The following is a 22231-nucleotide window of genomic DNA, read 5'->3' on the forward strand; positions in this document are numbered from 1 at the left end:
AGACTTCTAGCTTTCTTTTATCCGTCTTTATTTTGTTTCAGATGTAAATTTTTTTTCTCATACTTTCACATTAATAGTGTAAAATAATACTGTATCATAAATGTAATTTATAGGTAATTTATTAAACTGCACATTATGTACATTCTGATAATAAAGGCTACATATTCACGAAGTCTTGTGTGTTTCAGCATAACGAAAGGGTAAGTCTGCTCTGGTTAATACAATGATCTTTTTTAAGAGATACAAATTCGATACACTTCCACAAGCAGCTTCTAGCATACACATAAAGTTGCGACCCGGGTCTCTTAGAAAAGGAATCGAAAACACTACCGGCAGTGAGCCAGCAGACCTATCACGCGTTTGAAGCCTGATGCAATTCTACGTCAAAATTGGTGCAGTAACCAATAGAATCGTGCAACACAAAACGCTTTCCATATAGCACGATTGTATTAAATCGGCCCTACTAATACTCTTAACACAGTTCCTGTGGTTGTTTCTGCATTGCGTTGTTTGTAGTGAATCACCAAAGTTGGTCGTCATCTTTCGCACAGTTGGCATAGAGTACTAGCCGGCAAAGATTCTAGTCCCATTTTTCCTGGGTGTTGGCTTTTGCCGGTTATTGTTTTTACATTCCAGTTGGTAAGTCATCTATAGAGGTTTGATTCTCGTCGTTTATATAATATATTTGATAATGTTAACTTAGTAGCTAATGTAGCACAAATATTACGTTCCTGTTTCATTAGAATCTTAGGCCTAAAGGTGAAAGTGAAGTGTAATGTAATCTGTGATGTTGATGCGCATCGTGTGCGTTAATCATTTAATAACGCAGTGATACTACTAATATTACCAGCATTTCGCCGGTTTTGCAATATTATTTATATTAGCGTTAGGCTAACATTACATACTGCAAAACGTAGTCAGGTTTGAATTTAAATTTTAGAAAGGTGTTGGTCTAGACTTCCATTGTTCCAAATAAACGTATTTTAAAGTTTTTATAACGTGCTGTTGTAAATTTTTAATTTTTTGCTTGTATATTTTCAACCATATAAATTATGTGTAACCTGTGAATAATGCAGTAATGAACTGATGATGCTTTAAGTGTTTCACATAAAATTGTTTGTTAATCTTGGAACAGACTCCGTAAAATCGTCCTGATACTTAACGAGACAAAAATGGCGAAAATGTATAATATTCTGTTTTCCCAGTATCAGAAAAATCTTTGGCCACTTGAAAAAAACAACAATATTCTGTATGGATATGAAGTTGGAATAAAAATATAATTTGCATGCTGCTTATTCTGTTAAACTATTTGTAATTCCAAATACTTATTAATACATATTTAATAAATGAGTGATAATATTCCATATCTATATGGACAATATGGACTAATATAACAATAACTTTAGTGTTTGTGCAAGTTACAAATAGAAAATATTAGAGCTAACAGTACTGCTTTTGTTTTGTTATGGCTGCATCTACAAATATAGTTTTTGTTTAGTTTAACAAGATGTATGGTTTTACTAATTTTCTTCACTCTTAGCAAAAAAAAAAAAAGGCCCATTTTTACAAATTTTAATTTCATTTATGTTGTGGAATTCTGTTTATTATGGCTTCTTCACTGTGTAATATAAATAGAAGTTTGCTTTAGTAGTTATGATATTCTGGCATATTTTCAGGCTTGGCTTTGGTTTCTTGTTTATCTTCTTGCAAAACCTTTCTTACCATGGATTGTTAAGAGTGAACATCTTTCTTGTATGTGTAGTACTGTGGTCCTGTACTTGCTCTTTCGCTAGGTACTAGAAACGTTTCTTGCGTTTACAGAATTTTTATTTGGTGCAATAGTTGCCCATTTTGTTTTTTGACAGATGATTATAAGTACATATGGAAAAACTAAGCTCAAATAATGTTAATTATTCTACTTCTTGTGTACCCAAATAAACACTTGTAAGTTATATGTCATTATTTTCAGGAACTTCTGATTATTGGAAATGGATGTAGAGACTGGGTTGATTTGTGCTGGTGTCTGTGTTCTCTCTGGTGTTGTCGTGTACTTCATTTCCATATTTGGAATTAGACAAAGAACATTTGAGTCAGCTGTTGAGGAACAGCTGACAAAAAGTAAAGAGAAGTGTGAATTTGGTGTTGAGAAATCTCCAAGAAAAGAGAAAAAATACAAAAAATACGGTCGTAAGCATAAAGACAAAGATGATAAAGGAACGTCTATTAAAAATGAACTTTTAGATAATGCTGGTCATCTGGATGGTCAAGATAGATTTGTTGAAAATTTTGAAGTTCTTGAAAGCTCTTTGAATAATCAGAACTCCTCTCTTGCAAATGAAGATGATAGTGATTCCTGTGATAGACATAAAGAAGCCATGGAGTTAAAACATCGAGGAGTCTGTCGTGATTTGCCAAGAACTGATGCAGATAATTATAGTTTTGGAGAAGAAGACAGTCTTAACACAGAAGATGCGATGGACTCAAAATCCAAAGATATGAAAACCCAGACTGTAGCATCTCATTTTATCATGCAGACAACTCTTGATGAGAGTGTGAAACAACAAGTAGAAAACTTGGAAAATGGTAAGTGTTTACAATGAAGTAAAAAATGGATTGTTACAAAGTATTGCTGGTGGATGTGTGTGGTCTGACATTTGACCAGGAAAATGTAATGGAAAGCAATAAGAGGGCAGCAGAAGCTATAAATCTGTGATAGTTGATTTGAATATACTTCATGGTGGTGGAAGTACAAAATGTACAATAAGTTCTGAAAGTCTGTATGTAGTGTGTCATTACAAAGTTGCATTGTTCAGTGTATTATGTCATGAAGTTTTAACTTGAAGGTAAAAGAATGCTTAGCATGCCTTGGAATATTAAAACAGCATAGGAAAGTGCATACATGACTTGAATAAGACTAAAATGTATGTAAATAGCTCCTCAACATTTATGTAGAAATGTCCTATGTGATTTTTTTCTTTTTTTAACTACCAAAATTGTTTTTGTTGTGATTTATTTCTGAAGTTTGTCATACATTCACTTTCAAACATTTGTGTTCTGTTAGATGTTGTTTTGAGATAACGAAGACTTGATGTTAATAAATTTGAATTAGGGACTAGACTGTGTGTAGGTACAACTTTAATACAGTAGTGTGATGTTTGTTTTTGATGTAATAATTTGTTATTACACTTTTTGGTACTGTGTTGTATAATACTTTTATGGTGTTTGAAAAGAGAGGAGCAGGATTTATGGATAAGTGTTTTGTGTTTAGATAATGTACTTGTCTACATTGGTGGGTCTTATGATACTTCTACTGTGTTGTGGATTGTGTGGATAGGCCTTGCAGTACTTTCATTGCTTATTAGTTTTCTAATGTTAGTTTTTTTGTATAGGTGGAAGGGAAAGATGTCTCATAAGTAAATATTTAATCATTTTATAAATAAGATGCACTTCTGTGTATTGATTTAATATTTAACACATTTTTCTCAAAATCTATGGGATTTTCATAGATTAAATATCTAATAATATTTGGAACTTCTACTGTTATGCCTGTGATCAAAATGGAGGTAGCAGTGACTTACACTGTATTATGAAACATTTTAAATGTTTAGCATTATTTTTAGTGCATGTTATGTTGCTTGCTGGTTTTGGCATTTGTTTCATTTATTTTCTAATCACCAGATTTTTAACTTTCTATTAAAATAATGCAATTTTAATTTTCCTCACTCAGCAGTGTTTATTTGTGTAGTAAATTCTTTAAGTGTATTAAGACTGAAAATAAATTTTTGTTGAAATATTAACATTGTGACTGTTTTTGCCAAAATTGGAGACTGTTCAACTTAGTTGTTAACTAGCTTTAGTAGCTGTTAACTTTGTTTGTGACTTGATCATTAACCAGAATACAAGAACTTGATTGTTAACTAGCTTTAGTAGCTGTTAACTTTGTTTGTGACTTGATCATTAACCAGAATACAAGAACTTGATTGTTAACTAGCTTTAGTAGCTGTTAACTTTGTTTGTGACTTGATCATTAACCAGAATACAAGAACTTGATTGTTAACTAGCTTTAGTAGCTGTTAACTTTGTTTGGACAAGTGACTTGATCATTAACCAGAATACAAGAACTTGATTGTTAACTAGCTTTAGTAGCTGTTAACTTTGTTTGTGACTTGATCATTAACAAGAACTTGATTGTTAACTAGCTTTAGTAGCTGTTAACTTTTGTTTAGCTTTAGAGCAAGTTTGTGACTTGATCTTTGATTGTTAACTAGCTTTAGTAGCTGTTAACTTTGTTTGGACAAGTGACTTGATCATTAACCAGAATACAAGAACTTGATTGTTAACTAGCTTTAGTAGCTGTTAACTTTGTTTGGACAAGTGACTTGATCATTAACCAGAATACAAGAACTTGATTGTTAACTAGCTTTAGTAGCTGTTAACTTTGTTTGGACAAGTGACTTGATCATTAACCAGAATACAAGAACTTGATCATTAACCAGAATACAAGAACTTAGTTGAAACAGTAACTAGAAAATTAATATTGCTCATCTTTCATCCAAGGAGTTGAGAAGGAAGTCGTCATGACGTCCGAAAGATTACTTCACATGTTGGAAAATATTTCCTTGACTGATGAAGAAAACCAAATGTTGATAGATGTTCTAGCAAACAAACAAAGTGGAAACTCAGAATGGACTACAGTTCAGGTAATTAGGGTTATTTTGTTTGTATTACAAAAGTTGTCAAAAACACACCTGAATATCTCTATGGATGTTTTTGTTTTCCTCTAATATTTTTAGAATATGCACTGGTCAAATATTCTGGTTCTTTTTTTCAGTTTTTGTTTTTGGAATGCATACTGATCTGATTCTGGTGTCTATTTGACATGTTATCCCTTGAATTTAATATATTTTGAGTACATATTTCTCTGGGACACCAAAATATTTTATGTAAATTACATAAGTAAATATTATAGCATTATCTGAAGTATTTGTTTGTGGAGGTCCTTACTTCCAGATATTTCAGTATATTACTTTGTTTTTTCATACTCTGATGCTTGTATCTTTTTTTTTGTCTTGGACTCATAGCAATCAAACATTTTGGTGTTTCTTTAGTTTTTGTTTTCAAATATTTGATGTGCTAGTAAGACCTAGCTTTGAATTTCTAAACAGTGTGGTTTCACCAAAAATAACTAACAATTCTTGTTTAAGTTTGGCTTTTGAAAGAAATCTGTTGAATACAGAAATTGTAAATGGCTGGTGAAATAAAAATGTTTGCATGTTTATATTCATCTGTTTATATTTTTCTCATCCGTCATGTGATGGTCTTTATTTAAATTTATGTTTAATTTGATATGTTAAATACACATCCAGTGAGCTCAACATATATTTCTGCTTCATGATTACCATGTGAAATAGAGCATGTATCTCTTCATCTTAACACTTTACACACTCGCATAACACTCTAAATTCCATTGTGAAACCACTGGTACACACACACACACACACACACACACACACACACACACACACACACACACACACACACTTATTATATCATCTTTTATTACATTCTATGGTTTATAAATAATCAATAAACTCGTTTGTTATTATATAATTTTGTAATAAAGTTACCACATCATGCTTGAAAGTATTTAATATTTTATATCCAGTAATTATTTTTGTACTGAGAGTAGATTTTTGTTTAAGCTACATACATTCTTAAACATGTTACTGAAACAACTTTAGCATTTGATGTAAATGTTTTTTTCTTTTTAATAAATTCTAATAACTAATGTGTAAGATTTATGTATGCTCCCCCCCTCCCCTCCCAGCTAAAATATTATAAACATCATGTGTAAATTCACCCATTTCTCTTGTAGTTAAATTGATCATGTCTAATAGGAAATTCATAAAACACTTGGTCTGTTTGCACACATCATTGGAACAAGTGTTCAAACTAAACTCCTGTTTTGAGCACACAGCCTGCCTACTGTTCCATTTCCATTATAATCTGCTTTGGTTTGTAACACGTGTATGTTTTGTCTTGTTGAACCAATGCAAACTTGCCCTACCTCATTCCTGTAAACACAGACAATATGGAATGTTAATGCTTCCTTGGACATAGTTTTCTCTTCAATTATGCTTGTTAAATGTAATTATTTCTAGGAAAAGAAGTTAATTCTAATAATTTACATTTATTATGCAAAGATTATCAATCTTTTGTTTCTAGTATAAGTATGTGCTCAGTGTGCAAAGTTTTCTTTCAAATAGAAAAAGTTCTGAATTATTGTAATACAATAATTTTTTACACATAATGATCAATAATAATCCAAGAGGTATTAATAGCTTTTGTTAAAGTAAATGTATTTAAAAAGAATTGTATTTCATTTTAAACTTGGCTAAAAGAGTAATGACTTACATCTAGGAAACAAAACCTATGATGGGTTGAACTGTTGGCTTACATGTGTTTGTTGAAACTACACTTGTTAATAGAACTTGTTTTTTTTTTTTTTTTTATTTAGCACAAAATACTAATTCAGGTTATTCAAATACATAAACATTTTAACATTCATTGAATGTAACCAAATTGAACTAGTAGTTCTGTTGTACAATGTCAACTCTATTACTAGCTTGTTTTCTGTCAACACACACACTTGTAGCATATTACTTTTTAAAAGTGGGAACTGTGTACATTGCCATTAAGTGCTCAGTGCTGGTTTACTCACGAAGTTTGATAAAAATAATTAATATATAATTAAACTAAAACATTTCATAAAGAACAATTAATCTTCAATTAATAAGGTGAATTAGTAAATAACATTGCTTATTTAGAAAATGCAGCACTGTTTTGAAATTCCTGAATTATCCTTATATTATTATATAATTTAATTGCTTTTCATGTGATAAGTTATCCCATAAGGTCTAAAGTCCTTGTACATTCCTCTTGGTGTGGATTCCTGTTCTTAGTGAAGGGATCTTCCAGAGAAGTTTGTTTCAGTTTACCTCTTCTGGGGTCTAAACATCCACCAATCCTTTGCAATGGGTGACAACCCATGAAGGGGAGAAGAGGATCCTGGTAGTTAAAGGGTCCACTCCAAACACATCACTTTGGCCTTGAATTCTTGTGGACAGATGGTTTTCGTGTGGCCCCCAAGGTTAATCAGCTGGTCCATTACCAGTATTGCATGTTCTCAATGTGCATTGCTGCAGTGTTCTTATTTGGCACTCTAGTGCATTCATTTGTAAGGCTCCATGGTGGGTGGGGTCAGTGGGCACCAAAACATTCTCTTTATTATGATCACCCTAATATTATTTTTAAAAAATGGTGAAAAACATACCATTGGTAAATGACTCTTTTGATTCTCAACAGCAATCTCCAACTTCTGCAACATCAAAACCTTATTTTCTGATATCACTATTTATCAGACAAATCTTTTATGGCAAATGTCTTTTTTTTTTTTAATTTGGAAGGGACTTACTGGCTCTTTTAAGTCAGTTATAAAGCTTTGTTCTGGTGACATGTTGGTGGAAACATCCACTCCTAAACACCGTAAACTCCTCTTGCTCAAAGGCCATTGGGGATGTACCCATTGAGGTTACTTCCAGTGTTACTTTGAATTTGTCATGAAGTTATTGTTGGGAGATATCTGAAGAGCATCCCTGAGTCAGAGGTCCTCACTGGTTTCACCACCCAAGGAGTTTCTGCAATGAGGTGCATCTCTACTTTCAAAGATGGAATTGTGATGCCAGCCAGTATCCTAATCTTGATGTTTACATCACCACTTCAGTATAAAGATTAATGCCATCACTGAACAACTCCTTACTGTTGTAAATGGACTCTGTTGTTTACTTCCACATTTCATGTCAATTGTTGAACATGAGGCTTATTAAGCAGCAGCTACAAACTGCCATCAGTCATTTACTGGAGTGGACCACACCAAATGGTTTTAACTTCTCTCTCTCTTTCTGAAACCATTTGCATGCACTTTTGCTGCCAACAGGGTATTTACCCCGATCCTGAACTCTGTGTTGGTGAAGTTGTGCTTCCTGTGGTCTGAGGCAACGTTCTTGAGGCTTATTGTTAACCTTAAGCTGACCTTTATATCACACCTCAAGCAGCTACAAGTCAAATATACAAGAGCACTGAAATACTGTGTCCTCTCTTCCTCTTGAAATGGATATGTGTTTCTTGCTAGATACATTGTGCTATCATTAGATCGAAACTGCCAGGACCTTGGTCTTGAAGATGCTGGGCCCTGCTCATCATCAGGATCTTCGGCTCTGCAAAGGGGCTTTCTGCACTTACAAAGTCCAGAGTTTGTACAGTCTCGTGAACCTCCACCATTTGCAACTGTCTTTACTGTATGCTTCTAAACTTCGATTCTTACTACAACATCCCACCTGGGGTTGTTTTCCTTCCTCAATGGGCTCTTTCATTACTCATCTTGGTCTTCCTATCCAGGTGCAGTTTGATGAATTGGATCTGTCCTTGGATGATATTGTTATATCTACTGGTCAATGCATTCCACCATGACTTATTACCATTCCCAAATGTGACTCTTAAGTCATCTGAGAAAAGAGTGCACTCCTGACTGGAAATACTATCTTTTTACTAAACATTTTTCAAACCATCCTTCCATTCCCATTTATACAGATAGTTCAAAATCAGATGACTCTGTGGGCTCTGCCGAGGTTTGGTGATTGTACACAGAATCCTTTCTACAGTTTGTGTTAACTACCAAACTGTATGCCATTTCTCTTGCCCTGGATTACATGAAAGCTAAGCAGTACTCAAATTGTACTCTTTACACCAACTTGCATAGTTCTGCTGACTCTACAATCACTTCACATTAGTTCTTACCCTGTTTTCACTAATATTCAAAACCAATTGACACCATTTCTCTTTGACATCTACTTCTATCCAGTTATGGATACCAGGCCATGCTGGTATTTGTGGGAATGAGCTCACTGACACCATAGCTAAGTTGGTCTGCTTGGGTGCTATCACTGCTCTGCCTGTTCCAAACATGGACTATGATTCTGTATTCAAGGCTCATCTCCATGCCAGTTGGCAATTTACTTGGAGTGAGGAACATTTAAAACGAGCTTCTCTAGATAAAACTTCTATTGAACCTCGGCTATTTTGTTTCCTTAAGGATTGGAAGGAGGAAGTTTTCCTGACTAGACTACGCGTTAATTAGCTTTTTGAACTTTTTTCTTTTATCTGGGACTGATTCACCAATGTGTGACACTTGGGTCACAATAACTTGCAGTTTGCTGTCATGCCATCATTGAGTCATAATGATGGCACCATTCTAGACATGTATTGTCGAAAGGTTTATCCCTGACGTTTTTACAAATGTTTCTCGTTTTTTAAAGGTCGTTGGCCTTTTAATGCTCATGAAGTTTTTACTTCATAAGCTACTTTGTTTTTAACATGATTCCTTTTTATGAATTAAAGTAAAATACGAAACTAGAAAATGGCCTTGTTGTCAAATAACTCCAAACTAGGACTGTGAACGGCTGATTTCAAGTGACTAATGCTGTTTGAACTGACCTATTAGTCATCCTGGAGAGTTACAATAATTAAAATTATGCTACAGTAAGTCTTTTAAAACTTGTATTACTTTATTTTTTTTCTTGCTGCTGTAAACTACATTTTAATAATTGGATTTAATGGTACTTAAGTTTTTAATTCAAAAAATAAACTGTTTTACCTTGATTCCCTTTTATAAATTTTAAGTTTACTTTATTTTTTTTCTAGTTGTTTGGCAGAGATAGCCTAGTTGCTTTGTGCCATAAAACTTCAGACAACCAACAACCAACATTGTACACTTGTTTGTAAGGATAAGATTTGTGCTCTCTACGTGACAGCAATTACCTTTTATCAGCAGATCATGAAAAATAAGTGATCTGATTCATTCTAAAAAGTTTCAAAAATGAGTCATTCTGGTGCAAAACATGTAACAGTTGCTGTGTGTGTGCGTGTACACACACACACACACACACACACACACACACACACACACACCTATATTAGGTATCAATAATAAAATTCATGTTATTATATTTTTTGTGTTGAGTTTTACAGCCTTTAAATGTTCTGTATGTAGTGATAATAAAGTTTCAAAGTAACTAAACATTCCCTCTGCTATTACAATACATACAAGTATTAACAAGGTTTTATGTCTTTATGCTGAAACAAACATTAAAGAAAATGCACACAAAATAGAAGTTTAGGTAAAAAGGTACACTTCAAATAAATCTGAAGGGTTATCTATTTACCTGTTTTGAAGGTAAGACCTTCGTCATTTTATGTATATATGTGCGTACACAGACACTATTATGACAATATTTAAATGATGAGTAATGTATGTATTTCAAAAGATTGTGTACTGTGATAAAGTATTGCTGTAACAAAAGAATACATTAAAGTGGGAAGACAAAGTTCTTATAAATAAATACAGAGACTTGTAACAGTTAATGAACTAGCTAAATTATGCATGATAATTAAATTATTATGGAAATTAGTTTTTTATTTAAGCTAGGTGAAGATAAGGTCCCTAAAGTGTAAATGAAGTGCAGTTCTTTATATTCAGAGAGACAATGGTAAGACCAGATAGCAGAACAACCATGTTAAGATATCACAATCTTGTCTTTATATTCAGAGAGACAATGGTAAGACCACACAGCAGAACAACCATGTTAAGATATCACAATCTTGTCTTTATATTCAGAGAGACAATGGTAAGACCACACAGCAGAACAACCATGTTAAGATATCACAATCTTGTTTACTTCTTGTTCTGGTACTGGAAGATCAAGATTTCTATTTTTCATGTATCTCCTGTATTCACAAGACATTGTTAATGTAGCAGTTTTTCTTGCCAGTGTATACTAATAATAATAATAATAATAATAATAATAATAATAGTAAAGGCTTGTTAATGTGAAAATTGCTTTTAGGACCAATAATTTCCACTGTCTCAGAACAAGTGTATCTTGATGACTAGGGTTATGAGTACAGTGTACTAAATACTGTACCCACATTTTGAATACTTGTATGACTATCCTAAATCAACCTACAAGTCAACACAACACCTTTATTTTATGTAAATTAACTATACATATGCTGCTTTGTTGTGCTCAAACTGAACTCTAACATTCAAATGGTCATGACATATGATGGAGTGCCTGACATGCTGTTATATAAATTTAGATTCTGATTCAATGGAAAGCATATATATTTTCATTTCTGTGGTTTTGGTTTTATTTTTAGATATCCTTCCATATTATCTGAAATGCAAATAAAACTTAATCTATATACACACATACATTTGAATAACTCCAAAATCATAATTTACTATAATAGTACCATAGAATTCCATTATAATTTATCAAATTTAATAGCTAAGCTATACATGAAATTTCAAATAAGCTAAAGACTTCTAACTGGTGTCACCTCTTTCTTTCAAGACAAATATTTAAAAATGGCTGAGAAAGCCACTGAGGAAACATTCTGACCTTTTGAATAGGTTGTTCTCGTCATATGTAGGAGTGTACGTGAGGGTCCATTTCCTAAAATGATAAGGTGAGCATGGCACTGTTTGTTTGATTCAGTATATGATTAATATCTCAGTAAATAGAAAATATAGAGGTTCTTATTTTATATTCTAGCTTGTCAGTATCAGTAGTTAAGTTCATAATTGAACCAACTATTAACTGTGTGAACAATGACTTTTTTGAATCAGATGGAATATTATCAGATGAATTACCTTAAGTCCAGCTGATTCCTATCTTAGTATCTGGTTGGCTATTTGTTTGAATTGTTTGGTTTTTTTGCTCATATTTTGGATAATGTCTATTGTTCTTCATAGTTTCAGTTTTAATGGCCATATTTCCAACATGTGTAACAATTCCATTTTTGTGGTATCATTTAGGAGTTCTTATTCCCTACCAGCTTTTGTGTGCAGTACTCCCTATCAGGTTACTTTATACAATTGTGTAGTTATTCTGTCTGTTCTAATTGTAACTAGTTTATCTAATCCTTGTAGTTCTAGACTATCACTTCAGGTAATAATGAAACCACAGTTCACTCTTGTAATCCCATAACTTCAGATGGTGTCTGAAATTCATCTCCAACCTTAATGAGTTCAATTTGCTCTGCTAATTGCAGTTTTCAACACCTAATCTGCTTCAGCTTAATTGTCATTTTCTTGTGTTATGGCATTTATAAATTGGGTTTCTGCCGAAGAATCTATCATGTCCCAAGTGGTTCCAAAGTAGATTGCTGGAGAAGCTTTTCCTAATCTACTGCAAGTTAGACCAGGGTTTGTTCTTCACTTCATACTTTCTTCTATAACGTTACTCTGAACACATTTTACAAGTGTTCATTTACATATGAAGTTGCTATTAATTGTTGACTGTTATTATGGCTTTCTGCTAGAAGGTTACTTAATTTGTTAAAACTGCTTTTGTGTAACTAAACAGGCAGCAAGATAAACAGCTTTTTCACTACTACACTTCACTCTGGAAATGATTTCAAACTGAGTCTGATTTCTTAATTAGCTACCTGAATTCTGGAATGAGACTTAGTACCATCATGGCTGAAGTAGTCTTAAAAAGGTCCTTCACTAACAAATGTTATTGCTGTAATAGGTATAGAGCAAATAATTTCTTCTATTCCTTATTTTGTAGCAAATAGCATTTTAGGGTGGAATTTCTGGGCAGGTGGTAATGTGGCTGGTTTAATCTTTTACATTTAATAATTTATTTTACAGCTAAGTTTTCTATCATCAGTAAGTGGTATACATAATAAAGATCCAAATGCTTTACAAAAATGCAGACTAATTAATCTATTTTGAAATAACCCCACACACCTTGCATATTTCTAATTTTTGTATATACAAAACCAACTAATATTCTAGTCCTACTTAATGTCATCATTAACACATGCACATTTTTTCTAGCTTTTAAAAAATACTTTTGACAAAAGTTTTATATTGGACACACTAACATGACTGTAATCATACAATAACCAACTGCAACATAATTATTTTTTTAATGTTTTTTAATTCATTTTGACAGTTTTTTGAAACTTCACAAAACCAAAATGTTTGATAAATACTAAATTATAAAAGATTTTCAAACACAAACCTAATATTATTTAGAAGATCTATACTAAATTGTATGCAATTAGAATAAGCATTTTAAGTGTGAGAATAAACCAAATGGAAGGTAACTCTACTCTACTTTGTTGTGCTTGAAGTGTTAACTAAATTCTGTGTATTGTAATATTTGAATTTTATTTATTGTGTTTAAAAACTGTTTCATTTATTGATTAAAGTTGGGTATAACCTAGTATTGTCATTTTGTATTTTTATTTATTAACTTTTTCATTTAAATCAGAAAAATGACCCTGTAGCCACACTTAAGCGACAACTTGCAGATAGGGAAAAGCAATTGGATATAGAACAAACGCGGGCTGAGGCAGCTAATGCCAAGATGCTGGAACTAAAGGAGGAACTTGGTAGAGAAAAGTCTCATTTAATGACAGTTGAAAAGTCTCTTCAAGAAAAAGTGACTCAGCTGGAGAGAGAGAACAAAACTTTGAAGTTTAACATCCAGCAATCTTGTGAACAACATCAGGAAGAAACTTCCCTGCTCCAGTTGGAAATTGAGCAGGTACCTTAAGAGTTATTTAACACATGATTGTAAACTTAAATTTTAGTAATCTACCTTCAGTGTATGGTAGCATCACTTAATCGTATTTGTCAAAGAATTTTAAGTGTAAAACTTGTTCTAAGAATTTACTACTAGGGTTTAACATTGTGATCAAATTACTATACATTAGGTATTGTTCTTTTCAATTTTTTTGGTTAGTTCAAATGGCTTGTTGATGTATGATTTCCCTGAAAGTATGCCAGAAGGCTATCTGGAGAGGTCACCTATTTTAACCACTTTCACCACTGTATACTAATGTTATCCATCAATCAGCAGACACATGCTGTTGCAGGGAAGCATAATGTTGCACTTTGTACTCTCATGATACCAGTAAAACATATGCATGCCCTGAATTATGAGAATAATTTGGTTGTATTTACTATTAAAACAGGACACCTTTAGGGACTCTGCAAAAGTATGTCTAGTGCATTTAAGTTTTCTCTGCACATGTGATGGAGCTGAATGTGTGGAATAACATGGATATTATTCTTCTATGTAGATGCAATCAAACTTGCAGGGAGAACAAGCTTTAATAATAAAGAAACTGCAAGAAGAAAATGACCAGCTGAAAGATGCCCTGGCAAACTCAGAGGCAGCGTATGTATCAGTTCTTATACTTGGGAATTAGCTTTATGTTAGGTTTACTATTGAACTTGTAATTGATAGTCTATATCGCTTAAATATAAACTGGTGATGTTTGATTTACAAAGTCATTATTATAATTTATCTTCAGAATTTAGTTTCTGGTAGTTCTTTTTTATCCCTTTCATACCAGGTTTGTGTTTTACAGGACCTTGCAACGTAGAAGGTGCATGTACTGTAACTGAACGTATATTTACCAAATGCTTGTAAAACTAAATGTTTTGTCTATTTTTAAATATCTAACAATCTTGTCTTAACTCTCTCCACAAGGGCTCAGTCACTATGTCCAATCATGGTACATCTTGTACTAGTTTGAATTATTTTACAGATACCTCTGACTTTCAACGTGGTTTCTATATCTTCAATTTTTTGGTTGAACTAAAGTCTTTCACATATTTAAAAAATAAAATAAAATAAACTGAAAGATTTGCAGATAAATGAATATTTATTTAAAATAGTTTGTGTGCAAAGTAAGTTTTGTATGAAGATTAAAAATACTTTCTCAAATTTTCTAAATTTCTTTCTTTGTAATCCAGAAAACCGAAACACACTTCTTTTCAGTAAAACTTTATCCTTTCTCAAAATAGAATTAATCAATTTCACCAACTTTGCAACTATTATCACCACCTGACAAAAACAAAACTTTTCATTCGTTTTAGAATGACTTCAGATTGTAACAGGAAATTATGTTTCTTTTATCTTGAGTAGCTTTAAGCTTCTTACAGTATCTACCTATTTACAATTAGATGTTTTGTTTATATTTTGACTGTCTGTCTGATTTGCACCAATGTAAGTTCCAAATTACTCATGGCTAGTGCTGCTCAAGTGTGTGCCTTGTAAATTTATTATGATTTTATCTGATCTTAACTAACTTTAAATATCCCTATTTTAGCTATTTTTATAATAATAAATAAACATGGAAAACAAGAAATACAGAACTTTTCCAATATTTGTTACACTCTCAAAGTTTGGCATAACTCTAGGTTTTCTATACTAATTATGCAGTAAACTTTTATTTAATTAAATATACCAAAGAGTGTAGGCTAATAAAGATCAAAACAGACAGTTTCTTCTAAGAATCCCATTTTGTTTTGGCTTTCTAACTATGCAGTTAGGAGTGTTTATAAATTAACCCTAGCTAGTTAAGTTTCTAACTGGAATGTTGGAATTTTTCTTCTACTTTCAGTCAACCAACTACCATCTGTTCAGAATGCAGATTTATCCAATGTCATTTGATAGATGAAAATATTGACTTTCTATTAGTTGCATGTAACGTATAATTAAATGTAAGAGAAATGTTCACATCTTGAAAGAGATGACAGGTGGATGTGGCAGGAATTGTTTTGATTTTCTATTGGTAGCACTGTAACCAAACAAAACTGAAAGCTATAGTTTGTCTGAGCAATAATAATGCTATAGTGAAAAATTTACTTTGTTTCTTTATCTTGTAGCTGTGGTAAGTTGTTCAAACCTTGGTATACGGATTACAAGGTAAAGAAACCTCACAAACTGAGTTACCTGCACAACTTGGTGTGTAATATTTAATATATAGTTAGTATATCAAGCTATAAAGTTTCCACAGATCTTGGTATATGTGATGACTATTATTGGTTATTTATAACACTTTCTTGTGTCCTTGCACATGTTACATTTTAATAGTTTTTTTTTGCTTTTTTCTTGTAGGAAACATAGCCATTTTACTGAGGAAATATCCAAACTTGAGGAAAATGTTGAACAACTTAGGGCACAAGAAGTCATGTTACAGCAGGAGCAGGATGGGTATGCCACAAAAATCCAGTATCTAGAGGAACATAATGGCCAACTAGTTCTGTTTCAGAGGGAGTTAGAGAATAAATATACCCAGTCTCAGCAGCAAATTACAGATTTAACTAATCAAGTGGAAGAGACTGTTAAAGCTCGCCTAGAGCTGAATCAAGAACTTGAGCGATCAAAAACTGCCTTATGTAATCGTGACAATGATTGCTGCTCCCTCACACAGCAACTTGAAGAATCATCACAGTTACTGAAAGTCAGAGACCAGGAGCTGACACATCTTCAGCAACATTTAGAGGTTTCAAATATTATATTTATTGACTTGTTTCAAAATCCAGTGCTAAACTTGTACAGATTGGTGTTGCATACTTTATAAACATAGTAAACCTTGGGTTTTTCCTGTTCCTTCATTGTTTGTTTTGTTTCAAGAACTGAAGTATTAATATTCCTTCATTTCAAACATTCTTGCTGAAAGACATGTTGCTAACTGTACAACATTTTCTTGGAAGCACTCCAAAATTGATGTAGCATGCTGCTGTTTTTGTTTTAAGTTTTATTTAAATTTTGAGACAAAATTTTACAAATCTCAATGGTATTAATTGGTTGATAGTTATGGAATAGTTAAAGACTTGTATTATATCTTGTGTTTAGAACACCTTAAACGTGGAACACAATATTTAGAATATAAGCAAATCCGTAAAGCATAAAGTATGAAATATTTCTTTTAAAGCATTGGTTAGATTACATATTCTAGTTTTCCTACAATGGGATATTAACAAACACTTAATGCATTTAGGAGACCGAACGAGTGAAATGTAATACTGAATCCGAACTTCATGCTCTTCGAAATGATGTATCGGATCTAATGAACAAACAGAACGATTTAATGAATGAAATCGACAGATTAAGACAAGAGAAGGAAATCCTTTCTTCGTCAGCTTCTCTTGCTAAGGAGGATGAGCCAGTCCAAGGTGCTGAAAAGCACAATGGAGATATCAGTTTTGAAGTAAGTAGGACTTAGTAGCAAACAAGATAATATGGTGCTTAACAAAACATTGTATAGTTACTTTAGGTTCTGATTTGTTAATAACGGACTGTTACGTACATTTTATAGCATAAGATGGATAACATCTCTCACGGTGCAGAATAGAAACAAAAACACTTGGCTTGCTAAATTAATAGCTCACTAAAGGCTGCTTACTCAATATGATCTATAATAATAAAAGTAAACTAAAATGCAAATGACCATTGGCTGAGATTGTAGACTGACTTTCTTCTTAGAGTTCCAAATTTTTAAGGTGGTTAGCTCATTCTATCTTGTAACTGTAAAAATATACATACTAAATAGACACTACATGGGCACTAAACCTGACGGTGTTTTAAAACAATAAGTCTGTTATACACAAAATTTTTATTAAAAATGTAATGCTGAAGATTTGTATCTGATTTTCTAAACCCTTTAATTGGTCCTGGAAAATTGAAGTTGTAGATTTTATGTAGAAGAGACTGTTCATTTTATTGGTTAAACATGTTCATAAGCCATATTCAGATGAGAGGGGATTTTAGACTTGACAAATTTATTTTGATCTGAGCAAAAGAAGGTACGATGTTCAAGTTTTGTATTCTTGCTTGAAATTATATTCTTATTGGTGATGATGAGAAAACCCAATTGTAGAGAAAAAATATATATGTAAAAATGGCTGGTTTGGGTTGAATTCTTTTTCATGCAGAAGAGCGAGCAATGTTTTGACCTTCTTCGGTCATTGTCAGGTACACAAAGAAAAGAGGTAACTGACCGATAGTTCACCACATGTTTTGAAGGGGGTTGTGTAACTGAATGTAGGAATGTAGAGGGCATATGCTCAGATGTTTGATTATAGCTATATTAATAGGTATAAAAAGGTGTTCCTTTGTATTAGTTTATTTTGGGCTTGAGTTGTTGTATAAGCAAGACTTCTTTAATTTTGCATTTGAAAACATTATATGCACACACCAAGGCAAAAAGCAAAATCAACTAACAAAAGTAAATGTATCTCGAGAATTAAAAAATATCAAAACCATTTACTGCTGCATACCATATATTCCCAGCATCAGTAGAAAAATAACAAACATTTGGCAAAAACTAGTAACAAAATATAACATTCCAGTTAATACCAAATTTATTCAAAAACCAGACACAAAACTGAGATCTATACTATGTAAAAACTATACTGACAAACACCACACCAACATTATTTATAAAATACAATGTGATAACTGCCACGACTTCTATATAGGAGAAACAAGTTAAAATGGAAACCAGATTCAAAGAACATAAGTCACCTTCACACGTTTTCGAACACTTCAAATCAAATAAACACAACATAACCATAGAAAACACTCAAATACTAAATAAATAAACATAAACAAATGCAAAATTAAAGAAACCTTACTTACACAACTCAAGCCCAAAATAAACCAATACAAAGGAACACCTTTATACCTATATTAATAAATATAATCATATGTCTAAGCATGCCCTCTACATTCCTACACTCAGTTACACAATCCTCTTCAAACATTTGGTCAGTTACCTCTTTCTTTCTTTGTGAACCTGATGATGACCAAAGAAGGTTAAAACGTTGTTCACTCCTCTGCATACCCAAAACAAAATATCAACCCAAACCAGCTGTTTTTACATATTATATTCTTATTGGTTAAATTTTGTAGCAAGCTTTATTATTAAAGATATAAAATCTGAAACAGATGTAATTGACTGCAGGTGCATAACAAGATGCAGAAAAGTGACAAGACAATTGTATTAAATATTTCCTTTTTTTTAGATTAAGATTTAAACTTGGATAATATAAACTTTTTTAATTGCAAACTATATTTTCTTACAAAACTTACTATCATACATTAATAATGATAGTTTAAAAAGGATTGTGTCATGCGTGGTTTCATTAAACCAGGGCTGTAGTTAATCGAGTGGCCAATGTGTTGGAGTTCCTGTTTCCATTTTATAACAGTGCTATTTACACTTGTTTCTGTAAGTTTAATGTTGATAGTTGTGTTGCTTATCTGCAAATATCTGTTAAACAGCATCTTTATTTCCAGTGGCATTAAGGCATAACTACAAACTAGTGGTTTCAAATTATAAGTGCTATTAGTTGATATCCTGTACAATGTGAAACAGGTGTCAGATCATGTCAATGTATGTTTTGTATTTATGTGAAAACATAATATTCATACCCCAGTCTAATTTTAAATACACACTTATCTGAATATAAGTTTTAAATGTCTTTAAATATCCTTAGTGTAAAAGTGTGTGTGTAAAAATGCTATCATTTTTATTTCAGGATATAAAAGGGGACCAAGAGAATATCTCTGGTTTTGCTCAGTATGAGAAAATGTAAGTATTTTTTACTTTTGCAGTTTTTAGCCCTAGCTGCTTTAATTGTTCAGTAAGGCATTATGAATTGGTTCTTACGTCTCTCATGCTGGTTGCTAATAGTAAAACATTATGTGATATTGTAAAAACGCTTCACTGTGTTTTAATTTTCATGGTGAAAATACTAAATTAAATTTGAAGAAACTGTAAACTTAAGTAGTTTCTACTTCCATCATGAAAAAATTCATAATTTAATTAAACGTTTGTAAATTCTTTACGAGTGAACAATGACCTTGCATTTCAATATAATGACACCATTACTATTGTTGGGCTTAGTAATGGCCAATATTATTTTTGAGAAGTATATTTCAAATAATCATTTAAAACAAATTAAGTTCTTTTAAACTGCAAAACATACCTTCTACCTCCAGTACACTAAAGCTTTTACTCAGCTGCTAGGGTTTCTTCTTTTGTCCATTTAAACTTTCAGTTAAGACTCAGTAGTTTTATTTGTGTTTGGTGTTCCTCCAAGGGGCACTTAAGCTGTAATTCAGAAATTCAGAGGGGTCCTTGGCATTTTAGAGAAAAATTTGGATTCACATTTTCGTATGCCTTCTTTTACTTGTGCGTGTGTGCTACTGAAGTCACTGACCTATGATGTGTTCCAACCAATTGAGTTCTGTTTGACAGCTACATCATGGTTTCTGATTTGACAGTACCTTCAGGAGTGTCCACCTGTTTTGGCAGCCATGGCTTGATATGGCATACCTGCCTGTTCAGAAACTCCATCTTGAGGTATGGAAGTTATGCAGTCTTTTGCCCAGTGTTAGGGTTTAGTTTCTAAGGTTTCCAAGTATCTCTCATTCTTTGCTTAACCTTGCAATGGATACTTGTAAAGAGAAATGACATGCATGTTCTCAATGTGTATTTAGAGGAGGTTGAACCCACTTTGATCAGAAGTGCCAAATTCTTTGACTTGACTCTTTGAAAAGTTTTTGCATCTTCCATAATGGCCCTGTGAAAGGCAACCTTATGACTTTCATTTGATACTCTACAAAATATTAGTCTCCAGTACTCTTTGGATTCCAAATGGGCATTTTAATTATTAAACTGGTATATTAGTTACATTAGGTCCTTTCTCAACACTGATGAGACTCAAATGCCACCTCTCAACTTCACCTGAATGTTTGTTTTATTGTTGCTGATATACAAACATCACTGGTCACATTGGTTTACTCTAATTGTTCCCACAATGCTTCATCATCCTTCCTGTTTTTTCATGCTGGTTACTCTTACCTGAAACACTCTACTTTTCACCAATTATATTATTGCTATTGCTCACTTCTGTAACTGGTATTTTGATCATGTTCAGTGATGGTCTTAAAGGTTGTGTTACCCACATTAATTTTTTCTAGAGATGATAGACAATGACTTTTTTCATTTTTTGAGATTATTCATGTTCCCAGGATTTCTGGGAACATTAGTGTTACATTAATGCAATGGATATGAAATTATTCTGCATCATATATTCTGGACTCTCTTTTGAAGACAAGGAGTTGGAGATTGAATGAGTAAATGTTCATATTTCCTGACTGGATGAGTTTCTGTTTCCTCAAGTTGAGTAAAGCATTCAAGAACATGCCATGCCAAGGTTTCTGTTTCATCGATTCTTATCTACTCATTCATGATTCTGGTGGCTTGGAACACATTACTATATGGTTACAGGTTGGGATCCACTTAAAATTATACACATCATGGCCCAGTTGCCCTAACCACCAATATAGGATATAGGGACTGATTCTATAATTCCAACTCCAAGTGGTTGAACCTTGACTGTCATTTGGGGCCTGGGCATTAGTGATAACAAGTCAACTAATTTCACCCATCATACACCAGTAAAGTTCTGGTTAAGAGCATACCTGTTCTGTAAGTGTGATTCCTCTATTAGGGTACAATCTTCTGTTGACACACCAATGATTTTTATATAAAAATGCATTCTATATGGATAATGGCTCCTCCATCTTCAGTGTAGGACTCTGGCTGTAGTATGAAGAAAGTTATTTTGGAAGTTAATATTTTATTAACTTGTTAGTGTATCTCCAGTAAATATTGTGTTAGACTGTTGAATAAGTTGATCATGAAAAAAATTATATTATCTGAATAAGGTGCTTAATACTGTACCAGGAGTAGAGGGTGAAGTGTCACTTTATCTGGAAGTGTAAGGAGTATTGTCACTATCTGAATAAGGTGCTTGTGTACCAGGAGTGTATCTCACAGTAAGGTGCTTAATATTGTGTTAGACTGTTGAATAAGTTGATCATGAAAAACTATTATCTGAATAAGGTGCTTAATACTGTACCAGGAGTAGAGGGTGAAGTGTCACTGTTATCTGAATAAGGTGCTTAATACTGTACCAGGAGTAGAGGGTGAAGTGTCACTGTTATCTGAATAAGGTGCTTAATGCTGTACCAGGAGTAAAGGGTGAAGTGTCACTATTATCTGAATAAGGTGCTTAATGCTGTACCAGGAGTAGAGGGTGAAGTGTCACTGTTATCTGAATAAGGTGCTTAATGCTGTACCAGGAGTAGAGGGTGAAGTGTCACTGTTATCTGAATAAGGTGCTTAATACTGTACCTGGAGTAGAGGGTGAAGTGTCACTATTATCTGAATAAGGTGCTTAATGCTGTACCAGGAGTAGAGGGTGAAGTGTCACTATTATCTGAATAAG

General features: G+C 32.8%; 1 protein-coding gene across 16 annotated transcripts in view; it reads left to right on the top strand.

Annotated features, from left to right (window-relative positions):
- The first annotated feature begins 461 nt into the window (after positions 1 to 461).
- The window catches only part of LOC143226688 (uncharacterized), a 76197-nt gene continuing 54427 nt past the window's right edge, over positions 462 to 22231 (top strand). For 6 of the 16 annotated variants that reach the window (XM_076457984.1, XM_076457985.1, XM_076457987.1 and 3 more), the window contains exons 1-8: positions 463 to 639; positions 1970 to 2583; positions 4558 to 4700; positions 13404 to 13679; positions 14218 to 14315; positions 16044 to 16431; positions 16930 to 17139; positions 19472 to 19524. In XM_076457984.1, coding sequence (XP_076314099.1) covers positions 1989 to 2583; positions 4558 to 4700; positions 13404 to 13679; positions 14218 to 14315; positions 16044 to 16431; positions 16930 to 17139; positions 19472 to 19524 — 1763 coding nt within the window. In that variant the 5' untranslated portion in view covers positions 463 to 639; positions 1970 to 1988. Of the gene's footprint in view, positions 640 to 1969; positions 2584 to 4557; positions 4701 to 13403; positions 13680 to 14217; positions 14316 to 16043; positions 16432 to 16929; positions 17140 to 19471; positions 19525 to 22231 lie in introns of all 16 variants that reach the window. The other 10 variants (XM_076457990.1, XM_076457993.1, XM_076457997.1 and 7 more) reach the window with 5 other exon arrangements.

The sequence above is a fragment of the Tachypleus tridentatus genome, chromosome 9 (genome assembly GCF_004210375.1).
Source record: "Tachypleus tridentatus isolate NWPU-2018 chromosome 9, ASM421037v1, whole genome shotgun sequence".
In the NCBI taxonomy this organism is placed as follows: domain Eukaryota; kingdom Metazoa; phylum Arthropoda; class Merostomata; order Xiphosura; family Limulidae; genus Tachypleus; species Tachypleus tridentatus.